The sequence below is a fragment of the Apis laboriosa genome, unplaced genomic scaffold (assembly GCF_014066325.1).
Source record: "Apis laboriosa isolate Shangri-la unplaced genomic scaffold, ASM1406632v1 scaffold29_cov151, whole genome shotgun sequence".
Classification (NCBI taxonomy): domain Eukaryota; kingdom Metazoa; phylum Arthropoda; class Insecta; order Hymenoptera; family Apidae; genus Apis; species Apis laboriosa.
Genome location: NW_025222728.1, coordinates 1,183,167 through 1,199,856, shown reverse-complemented (window position 1 = coordinate 1,199,856; position 16,690 = coordinate 1,183,167). Strand labels below are relative to the sequence as shown.

The 16,690-nt window shown below is 29.2% G+C and overlaps 4 protein-coding genes across 16 annotated transcripts in view; 2 read left to right on the top strand and 2 right to left on the bottom strand.

Annotated features, from left to right (window-relative positions):
• Positions 1 to 300: 300 nt before the first annotated feature.
• Positions 301 to 2,096, bottom strand: LOC122714313 (mannose-P-dolichol utilization defect 1 protein homolog). Its single transcript, XM_043935561.1, has 5 exons — positions 1,958 to 2,096; positions 1,299 to 1,364; positions 1,008 to 1,140; positions 731 to 935; positions 301 to 659 (listed from the first exon to the last, which is right to left on the bottom strand). Exons 1-5 carry the CDS (start codon positions 2,043 to 2,045, stop codon positions 417 to 419), a joined length of 735 nt encoding a protein of 244 aa, XP_043791496.1. The 5' UTR covers positions 2,046 to 2,096; the 3' UTR covers positions 301 to 416.
• Positions 2,097 to 2,223: 127 nt separating this feature from the next.
• On the top strand, positions 2,224 to 9,763 carry LOC122714310 (tubulin glycylase 3A-like). Of its 9 annotated transcripts, XM_043935549.1 has the most exons (16): positions 2,224 to 2,275; positions 4,101 to 4,347; positions 4,420 to 4,605; positions 4,681 to 4,901; positions 4,996 to 5,123; positions 5,214 to 5,487; positions 5,565 to 5,778; positions 5,854 to 5,944; positions 6,327 to 6,497; positions 6,560 to 6,813; positions 6,894 to 7,090; positions 7,262 to 7,534; positions 7,600 to 7,800; positions 7,898 to 8,644; positions 8,708 to 9,200; positions 9,275 to 9,763. In XM_043935549.1, the coding sequence occupies exons 2-14, from the start codon at positions 4,218 to 4,220 to the stop codon at positions 8,129 to 8,131; spliced, it is 2,574 nt and encodes an 857-aa protein (XP_043791484.1). In that variant the 5' UTR covers positions 2,224 to 2,275; positions 4,101 to 4,217; the 3' UTR covers positions 8,132 to 8,644; positions 8,708 to 9,200; positions 9,275 to 9,763. The 9 variants fall into 9 exon arrangements, with proteins under 9 accessions (XP_043791484.1, XP_043791485.1, XP_043791487.1 ...); XM_043935550.1 differs by having other exon boundaries at positions 4,101 to 4,326; positions 7,898 to 9,200; XM_043935552.1 differs by having other exon boundaries at positions 7,460 to 7,534; positions 7,898 to 9,200.
• A 228-nt stretch (positions 9,764 to 9,991) lies between these two features.
• On the top strand, positions 9,992 to 12,748 carry LOC122714323 (tubulin glycylase 3A-like). Of its 2 annotated transcripts, none has more exons than XM_043935579.1 (10): positions 9,992 to 10,651; positions 10,718 to 10,851; positions 10,940 to 11,032; positions 11,091 to 11,266; positions 11,339 to 11,477; positions 11,539 to 11,752; positions 11,816 to 11,906; positions 11,982 to 12,152; positions 12,218 to 12,474; positions 12,569 to 12,748. In XM_043935579.1, exons 1-10 carry the CDS (start codon positions 10,324 to 10,326, stop codon positions 12,721 to 12,723), a joined length of 1,758 nt encoding a protein of 585 aa, XP_043791514.1. In that variant the 5' UTR covers positions 9,992 to 10,323; the 3' UTR covers positions 12,724 to 12,748. The 2 variants fall into 2 exon arrangements, with proteins under 2 accessions (XP_043791514.1, XP_043791513.1); XM_043935578.1 differs by having other exon boundaries at positions 12,560 to 12,748.
• LOC122714324 (UPF0430 protein CG31712) overlaps positions 12,748 to 16,690 on the bottom strand; it is a 5,921-nt gene continuing 1,978 nt past the window's right edge. For all 4 annotated transcript variants that reach the window (XM_043935584.1, XM_043935585.1, XM_043935580.1 and 1 more), the window contains 2 exons: positions 14,035 to 14,118; positions 12,748 to 13,970 (listed from right to left, as the gene is read on the bottom strand). In XM_043935584.1, coding sequence (XP_043791519.1) covers positions 13,806 to 13,970; positions 14,035 to 14,118 — 249 coding nt within the window. In that variant the 3' untranslated portion in view covers positions 12,748 to 13,805. The remainder of the gene's footprint in view (positions 13,971 to 14,034; positions 14,119 to 16,690) is intronic.

Here is a 16,690-nt window from a genome sequence, read left to right as displayed (position 1 = left end):
ATTTCCGGTTTGGCGCTCAATTTAAAATCGTACAACTTTCTGTTAGTAAAATTTAAAGTTTATCAAAAGGATTTGATTGTTTTTAATTGAATATTATATTATTATATGTTTGAATTTATTATATTTATTGAATATTTTATTATATGTTTCGTATTAAATTTAAAAACTTTCTTTTAATAAATAATAACAAATATGATTTCCATATTATTTTTATTTCAATATTTTTTAAGACACCATAATTTATAAAAAAATTTAAGATCATAACTTATCATTTTAAATAAATTTATAAACAATAATATTTAAAATATAAATCTTGTATTACGAATATAAGAAAATTTGTTTGATTTATATTCATTCATTTATACATTTCATTTCGTTGCATTATTTTTAAAGTACAACAAATTTTATTAATTTATTTATTGATCCTTCTTTGTTATACTCTTGCTATTTGTATCCATATTCCAATAATATAAAATTTGAGCAGCTATTATAGCATTTGCAGTAGTGGAACATATATACATTATTATCATTGTCATATCTCCTGTTTCTTCAATAGAAGTAAATATTCTAGCAAGAGATCCAAAGAATAACAAGAAACCTGTCGCTGCTGATAATTGACCTGTATTTCCATTAGTATAATTTGTATAAGCTTGGATTAACTGAAAACCCACGTGAAATTTTAAATCTTTAATAAATTTATATATATAATATATATTTTTAAATATCATACCTTACTAATTAATACAATAGGTATATTTAACGCTTGACAAGTCCAAAGAAAATTAACTGGAGTCAATTCACTGATAATAGCAAGTAATATTGCTAAATAACAGATAAGGAATGCAGTTGCTTGTGTTGTATTACCATTGAAATGTATAACTAAAACAGCAATTGCTAATGTTTGTAACCCTAAAAAAACTCCATCACCCCATGAACTGAAACATATTTATTCATTCATTAATTATAATATATAAAACAAATATTATTTATATTCTAAACTATATTACCTAAATGGAAAACCACTTATAAAACTGTAAGATACCATTGCAGTGATGGCAAATAAATCCAATAATACACTAAAAACATTAATACCTTCTGCACTTTTGTTTCTGAGAATTTTTACAATTTGTGGTATTTTAACTAAAATAAAAAAAAAAAGTAATATAAATAACCTAATATCATATTTTTAGTTATTTTTATTTGTTATTATTTATATAATACAATTATTCCACAAATTAATAGTCCAAAGTCTAAAAATTATTGAATCACAAAGGTTATTTAAAAATAAAGTTTCTAACCAAGAAGAGATCCACTAATAATGCCAAGGCCTAAAACTTTGCTCAGCGTCGATTTAAAACACCCAACTGAAACATGTTCAAAATTTTCAAGTTTTACTTGAAGCGGTCCATATCTTTTTTGAAAAAAACTCATTTTAAATTTTGTAAAAAAGTAATTTTAATCGTTATAAAGAAATAATAATATATCGTTGGAAAAAAATTGAACATCATCGAGCTCTCGTTATAAATAGTTTCAAAGTTCGATTGTTCAATTTTATTTTATCGTTTAATTCATATAATTTTACAAAGTATTTGTTATTTAATAATATGTAAAAATTGAAATTTGATTTTTAAGATTGAAAAAATAAAAAAATAGAACATAAAAGCATAACAAATAAAAAAATAAAATATAATGAATCTATTATATTTAAGTTTAGATTTATACATAATAAAAAACTAAAAAAATTAATAAAATAAATTATAGTAAATAGAATAAAAGCTTTAATAATTAATTATATTTTTTTTATTTCTAAATACTAATTTTTCTATTTGAAATTTTATATTCATAATGTTCACGTGATATGACATTAGAATAACAATGCATGGATTATGTATAGAAATAAATTTATTTTAATATCAATCAATGAAATCATTAATCAATTAGAGATTTAGATGCTTACCGTGAAAAAAATTCAAGTCGTCAAAATATTCATCTAAACATTCTTCCGTGAATAATAAGAGAATAGAATTTTTTATTAATTGAGTCATATTTAACGCGATATATGTCTTTTACCATAAACGAAATATAAAACACTGGACGAACCATAAGATGCGATAAGAATTTATATCTTATGTTCTGAAATACCGATTGAGCAAAACATTATAGATTTTAATGCGCCCTCTATAATTAAAAGAAATTGTGTGATTGTCTGCTTCATGGATAAATGTTAGAAAAGAAAATCTTTAAAACAGTATTTTGTGGAATGACTTTATTTTGAGTTAAGTCTTGATATTTACATTTATCTATTATTTAAAATATTAAAATCTATCATTGGATCTATTATTTATTTATTTTAAGACAAATTGGAAGATATTTATCCTAATCCTATATATAATTAATTTATTTTTAACGTATAGGTTAGAACTATTTTTCATATCGGTTGATAAGTATTGATACAATTCCTCTATTCTTCGATCCATTATATATCATTATATATATTAATATTATCAAATTTTTATTATTATTTTCACTTCCTGCTAACATATATATTAATTATTTATATTTTCGATATTATTATAATACATTATCATTAATATTATCAATATTAATAATTTTTGAGTTGCTGAATTGATGAGTTTTAAAAATAAAAAACTCGGCAACTTCATTCTTTACTACTTTCAAATAGTTTCTATCATTGACAGTTATATGTTTATCCCTTATCATTCGTTTTTTTTCAAGTTTGTATTTTGTACCTTTTTCAATATTCCAGTAAGAATTGCACCAACATATAACTATACCCTTTCCTCTACGAATGCAGTCGTACAGCTGTATTCTATGATTTCCCACAACATATATCGCACTATATTTAATGGTAAGAAATTAATAAATGTCTAAATCAATAATACAAAAAAATGGAATGAACCATGGAAGAATAGCAGACTTTTTATTTGTATTTTCGCATTTATCATATAAATTCATGATTCCAACAAGAAACTCATTATCTTCTAGGCAATACGTCTTTGATGTTACTCTTATTACATGTGATCTAATCGGAAAACCGATAACAAAAGCGCATAAGCATCGTCCGAATTCTAAAATACTAAATGATGCATATATTTTATCAAATTATCAGCGTGAAATTGAACTCTAACAATTAGCGATAGCAGGTCGAAGTGATTCATCAGGTCGCCTCTTCACGTGAATCAAGATGCGTTTGAATAAGTGGGTCAGAGTTTGTAGAACAGGAATGGTTAGGGCAATCCACGCGATAGCTTTTGCTTCTTTACCTGCATTTGGTGATCATGTAGTTCTGCAGGGGTGCCTGGTACGCTCCTCCTCTTTCAACAATTCTTTCCTACTCTTTCTGATCGTTTTTATCCACTTTAAAATTCAATTACATAACCTGTTACGTAGAAATTTCAGATAAATTATATTATACAAAAAATAAATGTTTATATTATATAAATATTTAAATTTCATTGCGAATAAATTCAATGTTTTTAAGATTACAATTTTCACATTAAGTAATCTTGATTTAGCGATAAAATTTGGAACAAAATGATTAAATGTATCCATGACCTTTGAACCTCGAGTGGTCATTCTTATCAGACAATTGATCAACATTCACGAATCTTGTAACATAACTTACGAAACACGAAAATGACGTGATCATGCAATCTTATCCAATCCGCCGAATAGTTGGGGTGGTTTAAAACGCTTCCAGAGCGCACGCTTACGAAATTCTAGATTCTGAACACATATCTCGTGTCGTCGATGACGTTCAGTCGGAGTTTTGCTTTCGTTTCATTGATTCTCTATTGTAACTTAAATTCATATCTATTCAAAGAATGTCGTCTTTAATCATACAATATCGAGGTTATTCTTTTATTAAATAATTTAGATTTAAAACAACAATTATTTGTTATATTAGAAATTAAAACTAATTTGAATCAAAGAATGTTGATGAGATGTCGAAGATTCAACAGGTATTGAAAGAAATCTAATTCGAATGTACAAGATGTTAACGCCACATTTTATTATCATAAAAAAATATATGCATTACTGTTTCGAAAACTGATATCGAATATTACAAATTGATCTAGGATAAAGTAACGTTGACGTCCTCGGGCTCATCCTTTTTAAAACAAATCTTACTGCAATGAAGTGAAATTAAAGAGCAAAAAAGTGCAGAAAAACATACAGATTTGCAAGTGCGTTACATGAAAGCGAACGATGAGGCAGCATCGAATTTGGAGCCGATTAGCACGAATAAAGCGGACAAAAATGAAGAACATGAGGATTCCATTGATCCCAACACAAAACCAATGGGTGATGTAACAGAAATTCAAGGTGTACTTTAAAATATATTTCTTATAACTTATACTCACTAATATATACTTTAACATTGATTGTGTCATATAGAAAAAATTCATCCAATCTCAGAAATTCCACCAACTTTACACGAACGATTTATGAGAATTAAACAAATGGTAAAAGATGCTATAGCTGCACACCATACATTTATGGTTTATGGAAGAGCTCGAGTGATTCGTGAATGCATGTTAAAACGAGGATGGTGTGAAAAATTCTATAGAAAGAATAGCGCTGGTATTTTCAAATTATTTTGCGCATTTTCCAAGTTCTATATTCTATTTTTGGTATTGTATAAATTAATTTTCTTAGGCGACCAACATTATAACGCGGATGCAAGTCCTATAGTACTTCTAGCTGGCATTGGGGACCTGAAGGATCAACAAAGTGAACGCCTGTTAATTTCCAAAATGTTAACTAATCATACTGTGGACTTTCTCTGGAATACCGGATCGGAATGGCCCGGTTGGCCAGCACAAGATAACAAAACGACGATTTTTAACAGATATTATCGAGCAGGATTTACCTCGAAGGTATCTCAAGTGACTTTAGTTAATTTCTTTTAGTCATGTGAGGCACTCCTTAAAGAAGGATAATATATGCTTGTAAGAAAATCGATTGCCTTAGGTGGGCTTATGCTCGAACGTCAGACAAATGCACTGGTATTACGAAGCTGGAGTGGCGAACACCCTTTTTCCACGTTGCTATAATTTATGCCAAGGGGATCAGATGCACGCTTTCATAGAAGATTTTCGGTGAAATAATATTATTATTTGGATAAAAATTTTTTCAGATTATTATTTTTTAACATTTTGATTTCTATCTTTCTTTTTTATTTCTTATAGATTCACGGCATGTTTAAATTTATTAAAATGGTTAGTTAACAAGATAAATATTGAAGGTGAAAATGCAGTTAGATCACCAACTGGCACTGTACCTTTGAAGGCATTAGAATTCGCGATTAAACGAGGCAGTGATTACATTAGCGCACAATCGCACGAAGATATCGATCAAGAAGTCGAAAGGATTTGGGCGCATCAATGGGACCAATTTATCAGCTGGTACTATCAAATCGTTCACGGTCAATCTCTCTTCATTCGAAACAATGTTCCATTTCAAGTAAGCAATATAATTTCGATTGTATTGCTGACAAGTAACGTCATGGGAACTATATTAATTTAGCACGGTGTGAACAGAAATTCTTCCTGGCGTCGAAGCATATTCTAAAGAAGATGAAGAAATATTGGCCACAAATCGACATGGATGGTATAATGAACGTGTGGATTATGAAACCGGGAAATAAAAGTCGAGGCCGAGGAATCGTTCTCTTAAATAAACTAGAAGATGTTATGGCGAAAATGAATCCATCGACTAAATCAGATACTCGTTATGTCATACAGAAATATATTGGTAATCGATACAGACTTTAATATATTTTATTATAAATATATTTTTAAATAAATCATATTTATTTGTTTTATATAGAACGACCATTATTGATACATAATACTAAATTTGATATCAGACAGTGGTTTATCATTACTTGCTCCCAGCCTCTAACTCTGTGGATATACAGGTAATATTTTCAGATATAATTGGCGCACATTACAGTTGTACAAATACATATATATTTAACTCGAAACAATTTCTCTTTCGTGTCACGTTATCTCGTGCTTCTATCGTTTAATTGTTGCGTATCCATCGCAATTATCAATTGAAATAACTTACAATCCAGAAAGAAGCTACTTTTCATTGTATATTTAAAATTGTAATTCGCTACTTTCGAACAAACTACCCACCGGTAAATTATCGGTTATTATGAGTTCACCCCTTGTAAAATTGATCTTCTCTAACCCAGTTTGCGTAAATGCTTGTCCTATTATTGTACTTGTGATATATATGGCGTGCAATTCATACGATCAACACAATGGTAGCAATGCAATATCTTCTGTTTTCAGAGAAAGTTATCTACGATTCTGCTCCCAGAAATTCAGTCTGACGGACTTCCACGAGTCGATTCATTTGTGCAATCACGCGATTCAATGCAAGTACACAAATTGCGGCGATAGAAATCCTGCGTTGCCTTCAGATAATATGTGGGATGCTACGACCTTCAAAGAATTTCTCAAGTATGATGAATCATAATTATTCGAGATCAGATCGAAATTTACTATTAACAAAACTCCAACAGATCTCAGGGACACGACAAAGCGTGGGATGATATAATTTATCCTGGGATGAAGCAAGGTTTAGTCGGTTCTCTATTAGCCAGTCAAGAGGCCATGGATCGTCGAAAAAATAGTTTTGAACTTTATGGCGCAGACTTTATGGTTATGGATGATTTTTCTGTCTGGTTAATCGAAATCAATAGTCATCCTGATATGAGTTACTCGAGTAAAGTTACGACACGGTTGTGCAAGCAAGTTTTAGAAGATACCATAAAAGGTATCGTAGAAGCGTTAAATTTATCTCTATCAAAACTAGACTCTTTTGGCGTTTCTCTTATTCCTCATGAATTTTTATAGTTGTGATAGATTACCGTGAAGACAAGAATGCGAGTACGGGAGAATTCGAATTAGCTTACAAACAAAGAATGTCCAGTTGTCAACCGTATTTAGGTGCAGCGTTGTCTCTTCAAGGAACTAGAATAACCACTGGAAAGAAATCCACTTCGGCAAACAATGAAGATTCAAAAGTTAGTCTTGTTTCAAAGTCCCCGATGGTAGGTTCAAAGAAAATTTAAATTTTTTTCTCTCTAAATTTGATAAATAACTTTTTAATCGATATTGCACATCGATATGCTATCCGAAACTTAGAAACAATTTGCAATTCTTAAATTCAGCTTGTTAAATGCTAATTTAATTAATTTGTTTTTATACACAAATAATTTTAGACTTGTTTGACAAAGAAAAAATCAATTACACATAATCAAATTGGTCCAGTAATTGTTGATTTGATCGAAGAATTAGAAATACAACTTGATCAGGAATTTTATGCTTATTATAAAATGGATTCGCCCAAATTAAGACAAGCACTACCTATGAGTATACGTCCGAAATCTTTAATAACAACTGTGTTAATTGATAAGCAGGAATCGACTATGAAAAGTGCACCTGTGGTTCGACCGACTTCTAATACTAAAGCAAAATTTCCCATCTTGACACAAGTACGTATTATAATAATGAAATTTAGTTGAGAAATTATTTTAATTATTAAGAAAAGAATTATTAGGAAAAAATTGCAAATCAAAAACACATATCACGTTTGTCGAAAAAATCGCATACTTTCGCTGGGACCCTTAGCAATAAAGTGGAATCTCCTGTGAAGCAATCGTTGGTTTCTAAAGTTATGGCTTTTCACAAACAAACTTCGAATCAAAAAACAAAATCGAGCCAAAAAATTGAAAAACCTTTGAAACAAAATAATGATAAGGTAGAATTAATTTTACAGGATTATTTATACATTTATGTTATATGTTCACATATATATTTATGTTTAATAATAAAAGATTTTTTCTCATTCTTATTAGATTAAAACTGCCGTACAAGATGTCATTAAAAAGTACAAAAAAAATACTACGTCTGTCATTCCTCCGGAACCACAGACGTTACCATCTGTTTTAACAACAACGAACAAAGTTAATCAACCAGTTATAAAAAATAAAAATAATAATGTTTCAAAAAAAAGTTCACATCAAAATAAAAATAAAATTTTGTCTGACATTACGGATATGTATGCCGTTGGTTTAAGATTAACTAATTGATAGTTAATCTGCATAAGCTGCACTTGTTACTTGCGATCACTGTTGTTTTCTAAGTTCTATATTTGAACTGTATTTGTAAATGATCAATAAAAAAAAACTATACTATCAACCGTTATAATTTTTCGATTTTTCACTCTTTGCATAAAATATCGAAACAAAATCAAATCGATTATATTTAATTGAAAAATCATGTTTTGACATATGCTTATAAATTAACCAACATCAATGGCAACTTAAAAAATAAAGCAAAATTATAAGTGAAACTATCAGACAAATGGAGGCCATCATTTTCCAATTTTTTTTTAAATTTAATGCTAAATTGTAAACAAATTAAACGATATATGTTCTATCTGTCCATACTTGTCACGTGGAATGGAGTGCGCCGACTTATCTTGGAATTCTGGAGATACTGTATCCGTGAAGAACACTTTGAATGACGATAAAAATATCAATCGTGTCGATGAAGATAATTTTGAATGCACATTTTTCCGACAATCTAAACGCAAATCTTTGGTATGATATTTTATAAAGAATAATTTTTACATTTCATTAATTAAATTTATGCTCTTTTGGCAGCCTACGAACAATGTTCAACCTCCGTTAAATGAAAAATCTATATCATTTTATTTATCTGATACTTGTACCGATTCGGAGAGTGAGCTTGATGAATCGAGAAAAACGCCATGTGTAGAAACATTTCAAACGAATTCTGAGAACCTAAATCTGAATAACGATAAAATTTTAAAATCAGATAATAAAGTAGTCACTTTACCAAAAGTAACATTTGATCAAAAGTTGTACATTCACTCGGATCCAAATCCAAAATTTTGTACGAAGAAACGATCTATGCGTAAAGAAAATGAAAAATATTTCACAAAAGCCGTACGATTGAAAAAGAAAAATTGTTTGAAAGAAAAAACTGATCTGAAAAATAAAAAGTGTCACACTACAAACATGAAACTCTATACATCGCGATTCCCTAAGAAACATAACAATCAAATAATAATGAAGAATGAAATGTTCTTTCAACAATTTACGATAAATAATAACAATAGGAATGTGTATTCAGGTAGAATTTTATGAAAATTTAATTTTTCTTTTCTTTTTTAAAACAATAAAAAATCTGTATCGTTTATTTTATAGATCAAAAAAAAAGTATTCTTCGTGGTACTAAGAGAACCTACGATTCCATGTATATCATAAAAGATGATATTACTTTCAAGAGGAAAAAAAGTATCGAAAATAGAATCATGAAGAACAAACTTTTGTTAAAATCTGTACAAGATATAATTCGTGAAATGAATTTACAAGAAGCACAACAAAAAGCATATAAAAAGCAATTGGAGATGAAAGCATATAACATCAAGCCTGAGAATAAAATTGCGGAGATCGATTTAACGAAATTGACGAGAGAGGAAGCGCAAATTAAGAAACCAAAGAAAGTTATGAATAATTATGGAATTAAAATCGAAATAAAGAAACCAATTTTCAAGAAGCCGGAAGTAGAGAAATTATTGAACGAATCTATGCATGAAGCTATAAAAAAATATAGATCGTGTACACATTCATGGGAAGAAAATTGGAAGAAACAATTCAGAAAAGTTTAAAAAATATTTTCTTATCGTGAATATAGAACAATATCGAAATTTATTTATCGATTGTCAATACTGTCACAATGGTTTCAATTTTTTATCAAAAATTTTTATAATGTAAATTAAAGTGTGAAAATAGAGACATGAATAAAACATGTTAAAAAATGAAAATTTTTTGTTAATAAAAAGATTGTACAATGCGGCAAACGAAGAATTGTATAATTTTTTTTGAAGCTAATGACCAAGAAAATAGAAATAATATCTTGATTACAGATTCTAACCATGGATTTTCAAATATTCAAAATAAAATATCAGAAAATACAAAGCATAAATTGGAAATCTCGAATAATATAAAAACTGTAGTGACACGAAAATGGCAAATTATGTTAATCTCCGCGGATTGCACAATTAAAAAACACTGTCAAGGTTGGCAGGTACGAAAGAATTGAGTTAAAAAAGCAACAGAATATCTTCTACGAGTATTAAAAAATAGTATATATAAAAATATTTCGCAACATTTTTTGTAAGATATATCCAAAAGATCCAAAGGAAATTGAGGAAGAATCAAAATTAATTTTAAAAAAAGTTTCCGATCCCATAATGGTTACAAATATAAAGCCTATAAAAACTGCGAATGCCGAGATTCTTTGCAATCGCGATGATCTCGATGATTTACTTATGGACGAGGAAAAAGAAAATGAGAATACTTACGGAAAGATTATTTTGAGGGAATATATGAGACTTCTTAACAGTGAAAATGCAAAGATCAATTTTATCTTAAAAATTTTATCAAAAGCTGTAAACGAACATAAAATTTTCGTGATTTATGGTATATTTCCACCGATAAGAAAGCCTCTAGGACAGAGAGGTTGGATAGAGAAAAAATTTATCAGAAAAATGCTCTCAATGTCTCCGGAAATTTCCGAAGGTTATTGACAGAAACTCATTCCATTTTTCGACAAAAGGGAAAATATATATATTTTTCATATTTCAGCTGGTTTAGAAACAGTCGAAAAATTGTTGAGATGTCCTCCAAATTTTATATGGTATTCCAATAAGAGAGCATCTATTAGAACAGAAGAGAGAACCATAGTCAACAAATTTACTGGATGTTATTTTACGTCAAAAGTTGCTTATACCAAATTTCCATTATTTTTTTCCTTTTTTTCTTTTTCTTTTTTTTTCAATTTTAGAACTTACGTTAAAATTATTTCAGGTCGATATGTGCAATAATTTAGAGAATATTTCTTGGTTTTATGAAGCTGACGTATCAAACGTACAATTTCCACGATGCTACAATGTTTATCAGGTTTGTATGCAACTCTTCTGCATCATGATAGTAATTAAAATATCTTGCACGTATTCAGCCTGCACAGATAGAGGAATTCATTCAAGATTTTTACATCACGGCTAGCATGGGAATTCTTAAGTGGTTTTTATTCTATGCCAGCATTGTTGGACCAAATGCCGTTTGGTCCGAAGACGGGACTATTCCTATGAAAGCAATTTTATTCGCTCTTGAACGATGCAGTGAATATATAAGGTTTTAAAAAATAAACTAAAAATTTAAAATATTTTCTATAAAAAATAATAATAAATTTTAAATAAATTACAGTGTCTGTGCACACGAGGATATTGACGGAAAGGATAATAAAGACATACCGATTCCTGATTGGAATGAATTTTTATCGTGGTACAAACGAATTTTGCAGAGACGTGCAGTATTGCAGAAGAAAAATGAAATAAATATTGAAGTATATAATTAATATAAAAAACAGATTGAATTGGTAGATTATATTATGTATTATTTATCAGGAACTTTTACGATACACATCAAACACGATGAAAAGAATGATGCAATGTCGTCCCCAGACTCAAATCGATGGAATGAGGAATATCTGGATTATAAAACCGGGTGATAAAAGTTTGGGCAAAGGTATAATTCTTAAGAATTCATTATCGGAAATTTTGGCCAAGATAAATCAAGCTTCCAAGGAATGTATGCAATATGTTGTGCAAAAGTACATAGGTAAATGTAACCACATCAGAAAGATGTTAATAATAAATTATTAACATTGTCTATTATTTTTAGAACGACCATTACTTGTACATAGAACGAAAGTTGATATTAGGCAATGGTTTTTGATTACCAGTACGCAACCTCTTACAGTCTGGATGTACAAGTATCGATTTTTCTCTTCCTTTGAATATTTTTTCTTCTTGAATATTTCTTTATCGAAAATTCATTTGTTTTGAAGGGATATTCTGGTTCGTTTTGCATCGAAAAATTTTACACTCAATAATTTCCATGAATCGATTCATTTATGCAATACAACTGTGCAATTGAAATACAGAAAAACAGTAAATGAGGGTGCACTAATACCTAACGAACTTCATTGGAATCTTCATAACTTCAAAGAATACTTGAAGTATGCATTTTATATCACTTTTAAGATAAATCTCGAGCAATTATTCAAATGGTTTATCTTCTCAGAGCCACAGATCGCGAATCAGCGTGGGAAAAGCTCATTAAACCGGGTATAAAACAAAATTTAATTGGGGCACTTCTGGCGTCTCAAGAAAATATGGTCAATCGAAAAAATAGCTTTCAATTATACGGTGCTGATTTCTTAATAATGGATGATCTATCAGTCTGGTTAATTGAAATCAATACAAATCCAAGATTGCATCCTCCAAGTAGCAGTGTTACTGAAAAACTTTATCCAGAAATAATAGAAGATACGATGAAAGGTAGCCAATCAAAATTTTTTTCAAATTTTCTTAAAAATATAGAGAAAATTTATTTTAAAAAACAATTATGATTATTTTTTAAAAGTGGTTTTAGATCGTCGTAAAAATAAGAAAGCTGCTCGTGGTAAATTCGAATGCATTTACAAACAACGCAATCCGTTTTACAGAAATGTTTTAGGAAAAGGAGTAAGTCTTGGAATTCGTGGTAAAGCTGTATTTTCCAAAAATTCGGTTCGAAATCGATTATAAAACATGAAATATAAAATAAAAAGATTTAATAAAAACGTATTTATTTCATAAGTAACAATGTTTTAGGTATACAATCCTTTATGAACGAATGATTTTTTTGTTATATCAATACATTTATACACGAATGCGTACAAGAAATATATGTTCATAGTTGCATTCATACTTGTGTACAAATTTATGATCCAGTCAACGTATTATTTTTTTTTTTAATCAGTATTCTTATTTTAATTTTGATTAGAAAAGAACATTTTTACTCTATTTTTTTTTTTTTCTTCATCGACAGAATGAACTCTGTATTAAATTCTAGACGTATGCACAATTCATTAAGATCTCGATTTAACGTACTAAAAAAATTAGCTCTCCTGTTACTATTTTTTCGAAATTGATTTTTATATTATGTATTACAGATGCACAATAGTTCTATTCTCGTAGAAAATTCATGTATACACTTGTGTTTAATTACAAAATCTATTTGGGTCATCGAGCTTGAAAATGCGAATGCATTAAATACGATTCATTTTTCATTAATATATCTAACTGAAATAAAAGTATTTTTTGTATAATATAGTTACAGAGAAACAGCATTATATAAACTGCATTTGCAATTTGTAGAACACACCAAACTAGGCTAGACCACACTTCTGTCAAACAGATCAAGCAAATTTGTACAGAATATTTTTTTATTATTACAATATAAAAAAATGTATAACATAACAGATAAATACAAATAGTTGCTCTATTACATTCCTGCACAAAACATATGTTTCTCTGTATTGACATCAGTGTAGTCTCGAACAGGTAAAATCCCACCTGTATTGGGTTTCGAAATCTGTCAAGTATAGAATTAATTATTTAATTCTGATGTACATATGATCATCATAATCAAATAAAAAAATTCAACATTGCCAGATTTCGATGATTATCGCAAATACATTCTGAATGAGCTTTGGATCTTATTGCTGCATCTTTTATGTACTCATGTACGCGCAGCATATGTTGAATGTTCTTGCGGAATATGAATGATTCCAAATCCGACAAGATGTATAAATATCACATATAAAACTGCACGAAATGATACAGACTCACGTAACTGGCTTTAGTGTAAAGGACAATTTAGGCCTCGAGTTGTTCTTCCCGAGGATTTTCTTTTGTTCCTCTTTAACACGTTTTTCATGTTCTTTTCTCATTCTTTGCCTTTCTTCTTCCATCAAACGTTGTTGTTCGACCATAGCCAATCTTTCCTCAGCCTTATCGAAATAAACATTTGTTAATCATGCAAATTGTCCAGGATTTAATTCTTGAAAGACATACCAGTTTCTTCTGAGCTTCTTCTATCTTTCTGTTGTTCTCCTCCAAGATCCTCTCAAGCTCCTCTCGCTTCTTCCGCTCTTCCTCCTACAACGACAATGGGATCTATTTACATGAAGCAATGATGGTGTCGTTCACCAGCTGTTGTTACACCGTTCATATTCAAAAATCATAGTGCCGCTATGTCAACAGTCTAGTGTTATACATCCTAAGAACCATTCTTTTTTTATATGGAAAAGATAGTTGGGAATATGTGAAATTTCGAGGATTTGAAAGAATTAGGATGGCTTGTTGATATAAAAGTAACGGAGGATGTATATAAACTCAGTTTCTTCATTTGGATTAAATGAGCTCCTCTTAGTTCCCAGCGAATGCTGTTTATTGACAGATTCCCCAGATGGAAATACGACGACTTAGGATGCCACTTGAAAGTGAAAAAACGTGAATTATGATTCTGAATCAATTCACTGTGCATGCAAAAGGATGTAAGATAATTTTAACTCTCCTTTCTTAAACGCGAATGTTGAATAATTCTGTTAAGTGCAGGATAAACTTTAAATGCAGAAGGTATAAAAATATTGTCTTAAAGAATAAAAAAAAAAAAAAAAAAAAAAAAAAAGAAAAAAAAAAGAAAAAAAGAAAAAGAAAAGAAAAGAAAAGAAAAAAAATTATAATAATTTTTTTCACAGATAATGATGGTTCACATATCTTCGATAATGGCTGATGTGCATTTGAAAAAAAAAAAAAAAGATGGAAAACGTATTAAAAAAATATTTACGAACGAGTGGTGCCATCCGCCCCGACCTGTCGATTGAATGCGTTGTGTCCCAGGTACTAATATTTAGCAAATCTAAAATAATCCCTAATATTGTCTTTCCGATACATAGTGTTTAAACAAAGAATGATAATAATAATATCGGTATAAAATGAATTATGAATATATAAATTGGATAATACCTGAATGAAGCTCGCGCCAGCACGTAGGGGATGCCTTCTTCATCGACAATCACTCAGCAGTGAGTAAAATACCGGCATCTTCTGTTGGTAGTCAGTAAGGAAGGTGACCTATATATTGCTAGGTCGTGCTTTGTTGCTATGGGATTCTAATTCTGCCCTTTAACGTCTACCTCTCCCTTTCTAATTAATTTTCTCCCAAACTTGTTCACATATTCAGTGCAAACTCAATGTGCAAAGCAATAAGAATAAAAGTATGGTCAACTTGTAATCAGGGTCGCTGTCCATTTGACCGGAACGTGCTGATTTCCCGAGGGTGAAAATAACCAATTGTGCATATACATAAAAAACATAGTAGAAGAAAACTCCTAGTCGTATTTGAAGGAAAATGAAGTATTTATGAATATATATAAATAGATAAAAAAATATATATATAAATATTATTTTCTAAATATATAAATCATAGCCAATTAGATCAAATAACAGGACCCCTTCTTGTAACTCAGAATATTGGTTATACTAAATTAATCAAAGCTGTTATTAGAGCTTAGAATGAAAAAGTTACGGGATAGAATAAATATTTCTTTCTATTCTTATTTAAACTATTAATATTTCTATTATTTATTGTCATTATAGTTTGCATAAAAAAGCATTTTATCAAGAGCAGTTTATATATATATATATATGTATGTATGTATATATAAACTAAATATATATTTCCTTGAATTTCCAAATTTTAAAGTAATCATACAATATTATTTATATTATATATTTTTAATAATTGTACGATTAATAAAAAAAAGAAAAACTTTTATGTGAAAAAAAGATCTATCAAAAAGAAAAAAAATCTAATTCACTTTTTATTACTACAAATAGAAATATCTTTGTTATACCGCCTAAATAAAGTTAAAAATAATTGTGCAATCATTGATATTGATAAAATTTAAAAAGATTTTTATGAAAAAATTTGACAATTTTTTAAATCTACTGCTTCACTGACAGCAAAAACTATTCAGGGAAAAATATCATTTTCCTAGTTTCGTAGAAAAATAACTTTATTTCAAACTTACGATTGCTTTTTTCTGTTTAGCAAGTTACAAAGTTTGGGATCACTAACTTTAAGTAATTGGATATTTCCTTTTCTACTTTTTAAGAGATTAAACGATGCGATTATGTGGACATTCACATACGCGGATATAAACTAGATCAATAAATAGTTAGGTCTGTTTGAATTGTCAGGTATAACAATTGTAAAAGTTGCGAGCATAAACATAGTTAATGCATTTGAAAGCAACTTTTGCAATAGTAGATACGACTGGCAATCGAAATATTGTGTGATGAAAGGTATTAATGTTGTACAAATATATAAATATATACATGGTACAAATACAATATTCTGTTCATAAATATCCGATACATGCGCCTATAATAGCAAAATTCTTCCCACAAGAGAAAGTATACATTCCCAACAACGCGACCTCAGTGGATGTTGGGAAGTCGAAGCAATGTGGCTTTTTAATAATACTTTTTCTCATTAATAACCACAATGCTTCAAGCCCAAACGCTGTGATCGCGAAATAGAAGCTTAATACAGCGCTACAATCACACGTGTTAGTTTTACCATAAATATATTCAATTAATAATATTTATATAATTTTTGGAATGCCCAATTAGAATTTTCTATTTTTTTTTTTTTTTTTTTTTT

Coding starts and splice junctions, on each gene's coding strand:
- LOC122714313 (XM_043935561.1), bottom strand. CDS start 2,045: ATGACTCAATTAATAAAAAATTCTATTCTCTTATTATTCACGGAAGAA. Junction 1,141..1,298: donor TATTAGTGGATCTCTTCTTG/GTTAGAAACTTT, acceptor TTTTTATTTTAG/TTAAAATACCACAAATTGTA. Junction 660..730: donor CTATTGTATTAATTAGTAAG/GTATGATATTTA, acceptor GTGGGTTTTCAG/TTAATCCAAGCTTATACAAA.
- LOC122714310 (XM_043935549.1), top strand. CDS start 4,218: ATGAAAGCGAACGATGAGGCAGCATCGAATTTGGAGCCGATTAGCACG. Junction 6,498..6,559: donor ACCTTCAAAGAATTTCTCAA/GTATGATGAATC, acceptor AAACTCCAACAG/ATCTCAGGGACACGACAAAG. Junction 6,814..6,893: donor TTTAGAAGATACCATAAAAG/GTATCGTAGAAG, acceptor GAATTTTTATAG/TTGTGATAGATTACCGTGAA.
- LOC122714323 (XM_043935578.1), top strand. CDS start 10,324: ATGGTTACAAATATAAAGCCTATAAAAACTGCGAATGCCGAGATTCTT. Junction 11,033..11,090: donor GATGCTACAATGTTTATCAG/GTTTGTATGCAA, acceptor GCACGTATTCAG/CCTGCACAGATAGAGGAATT. Junction 11,907..11,981: donor CTTACAGTCTGGATGTACAA/GTATCGATTTTT, acceptor TTTGTTTTGAAG/GGATATTCTGGTTCGTTTTG.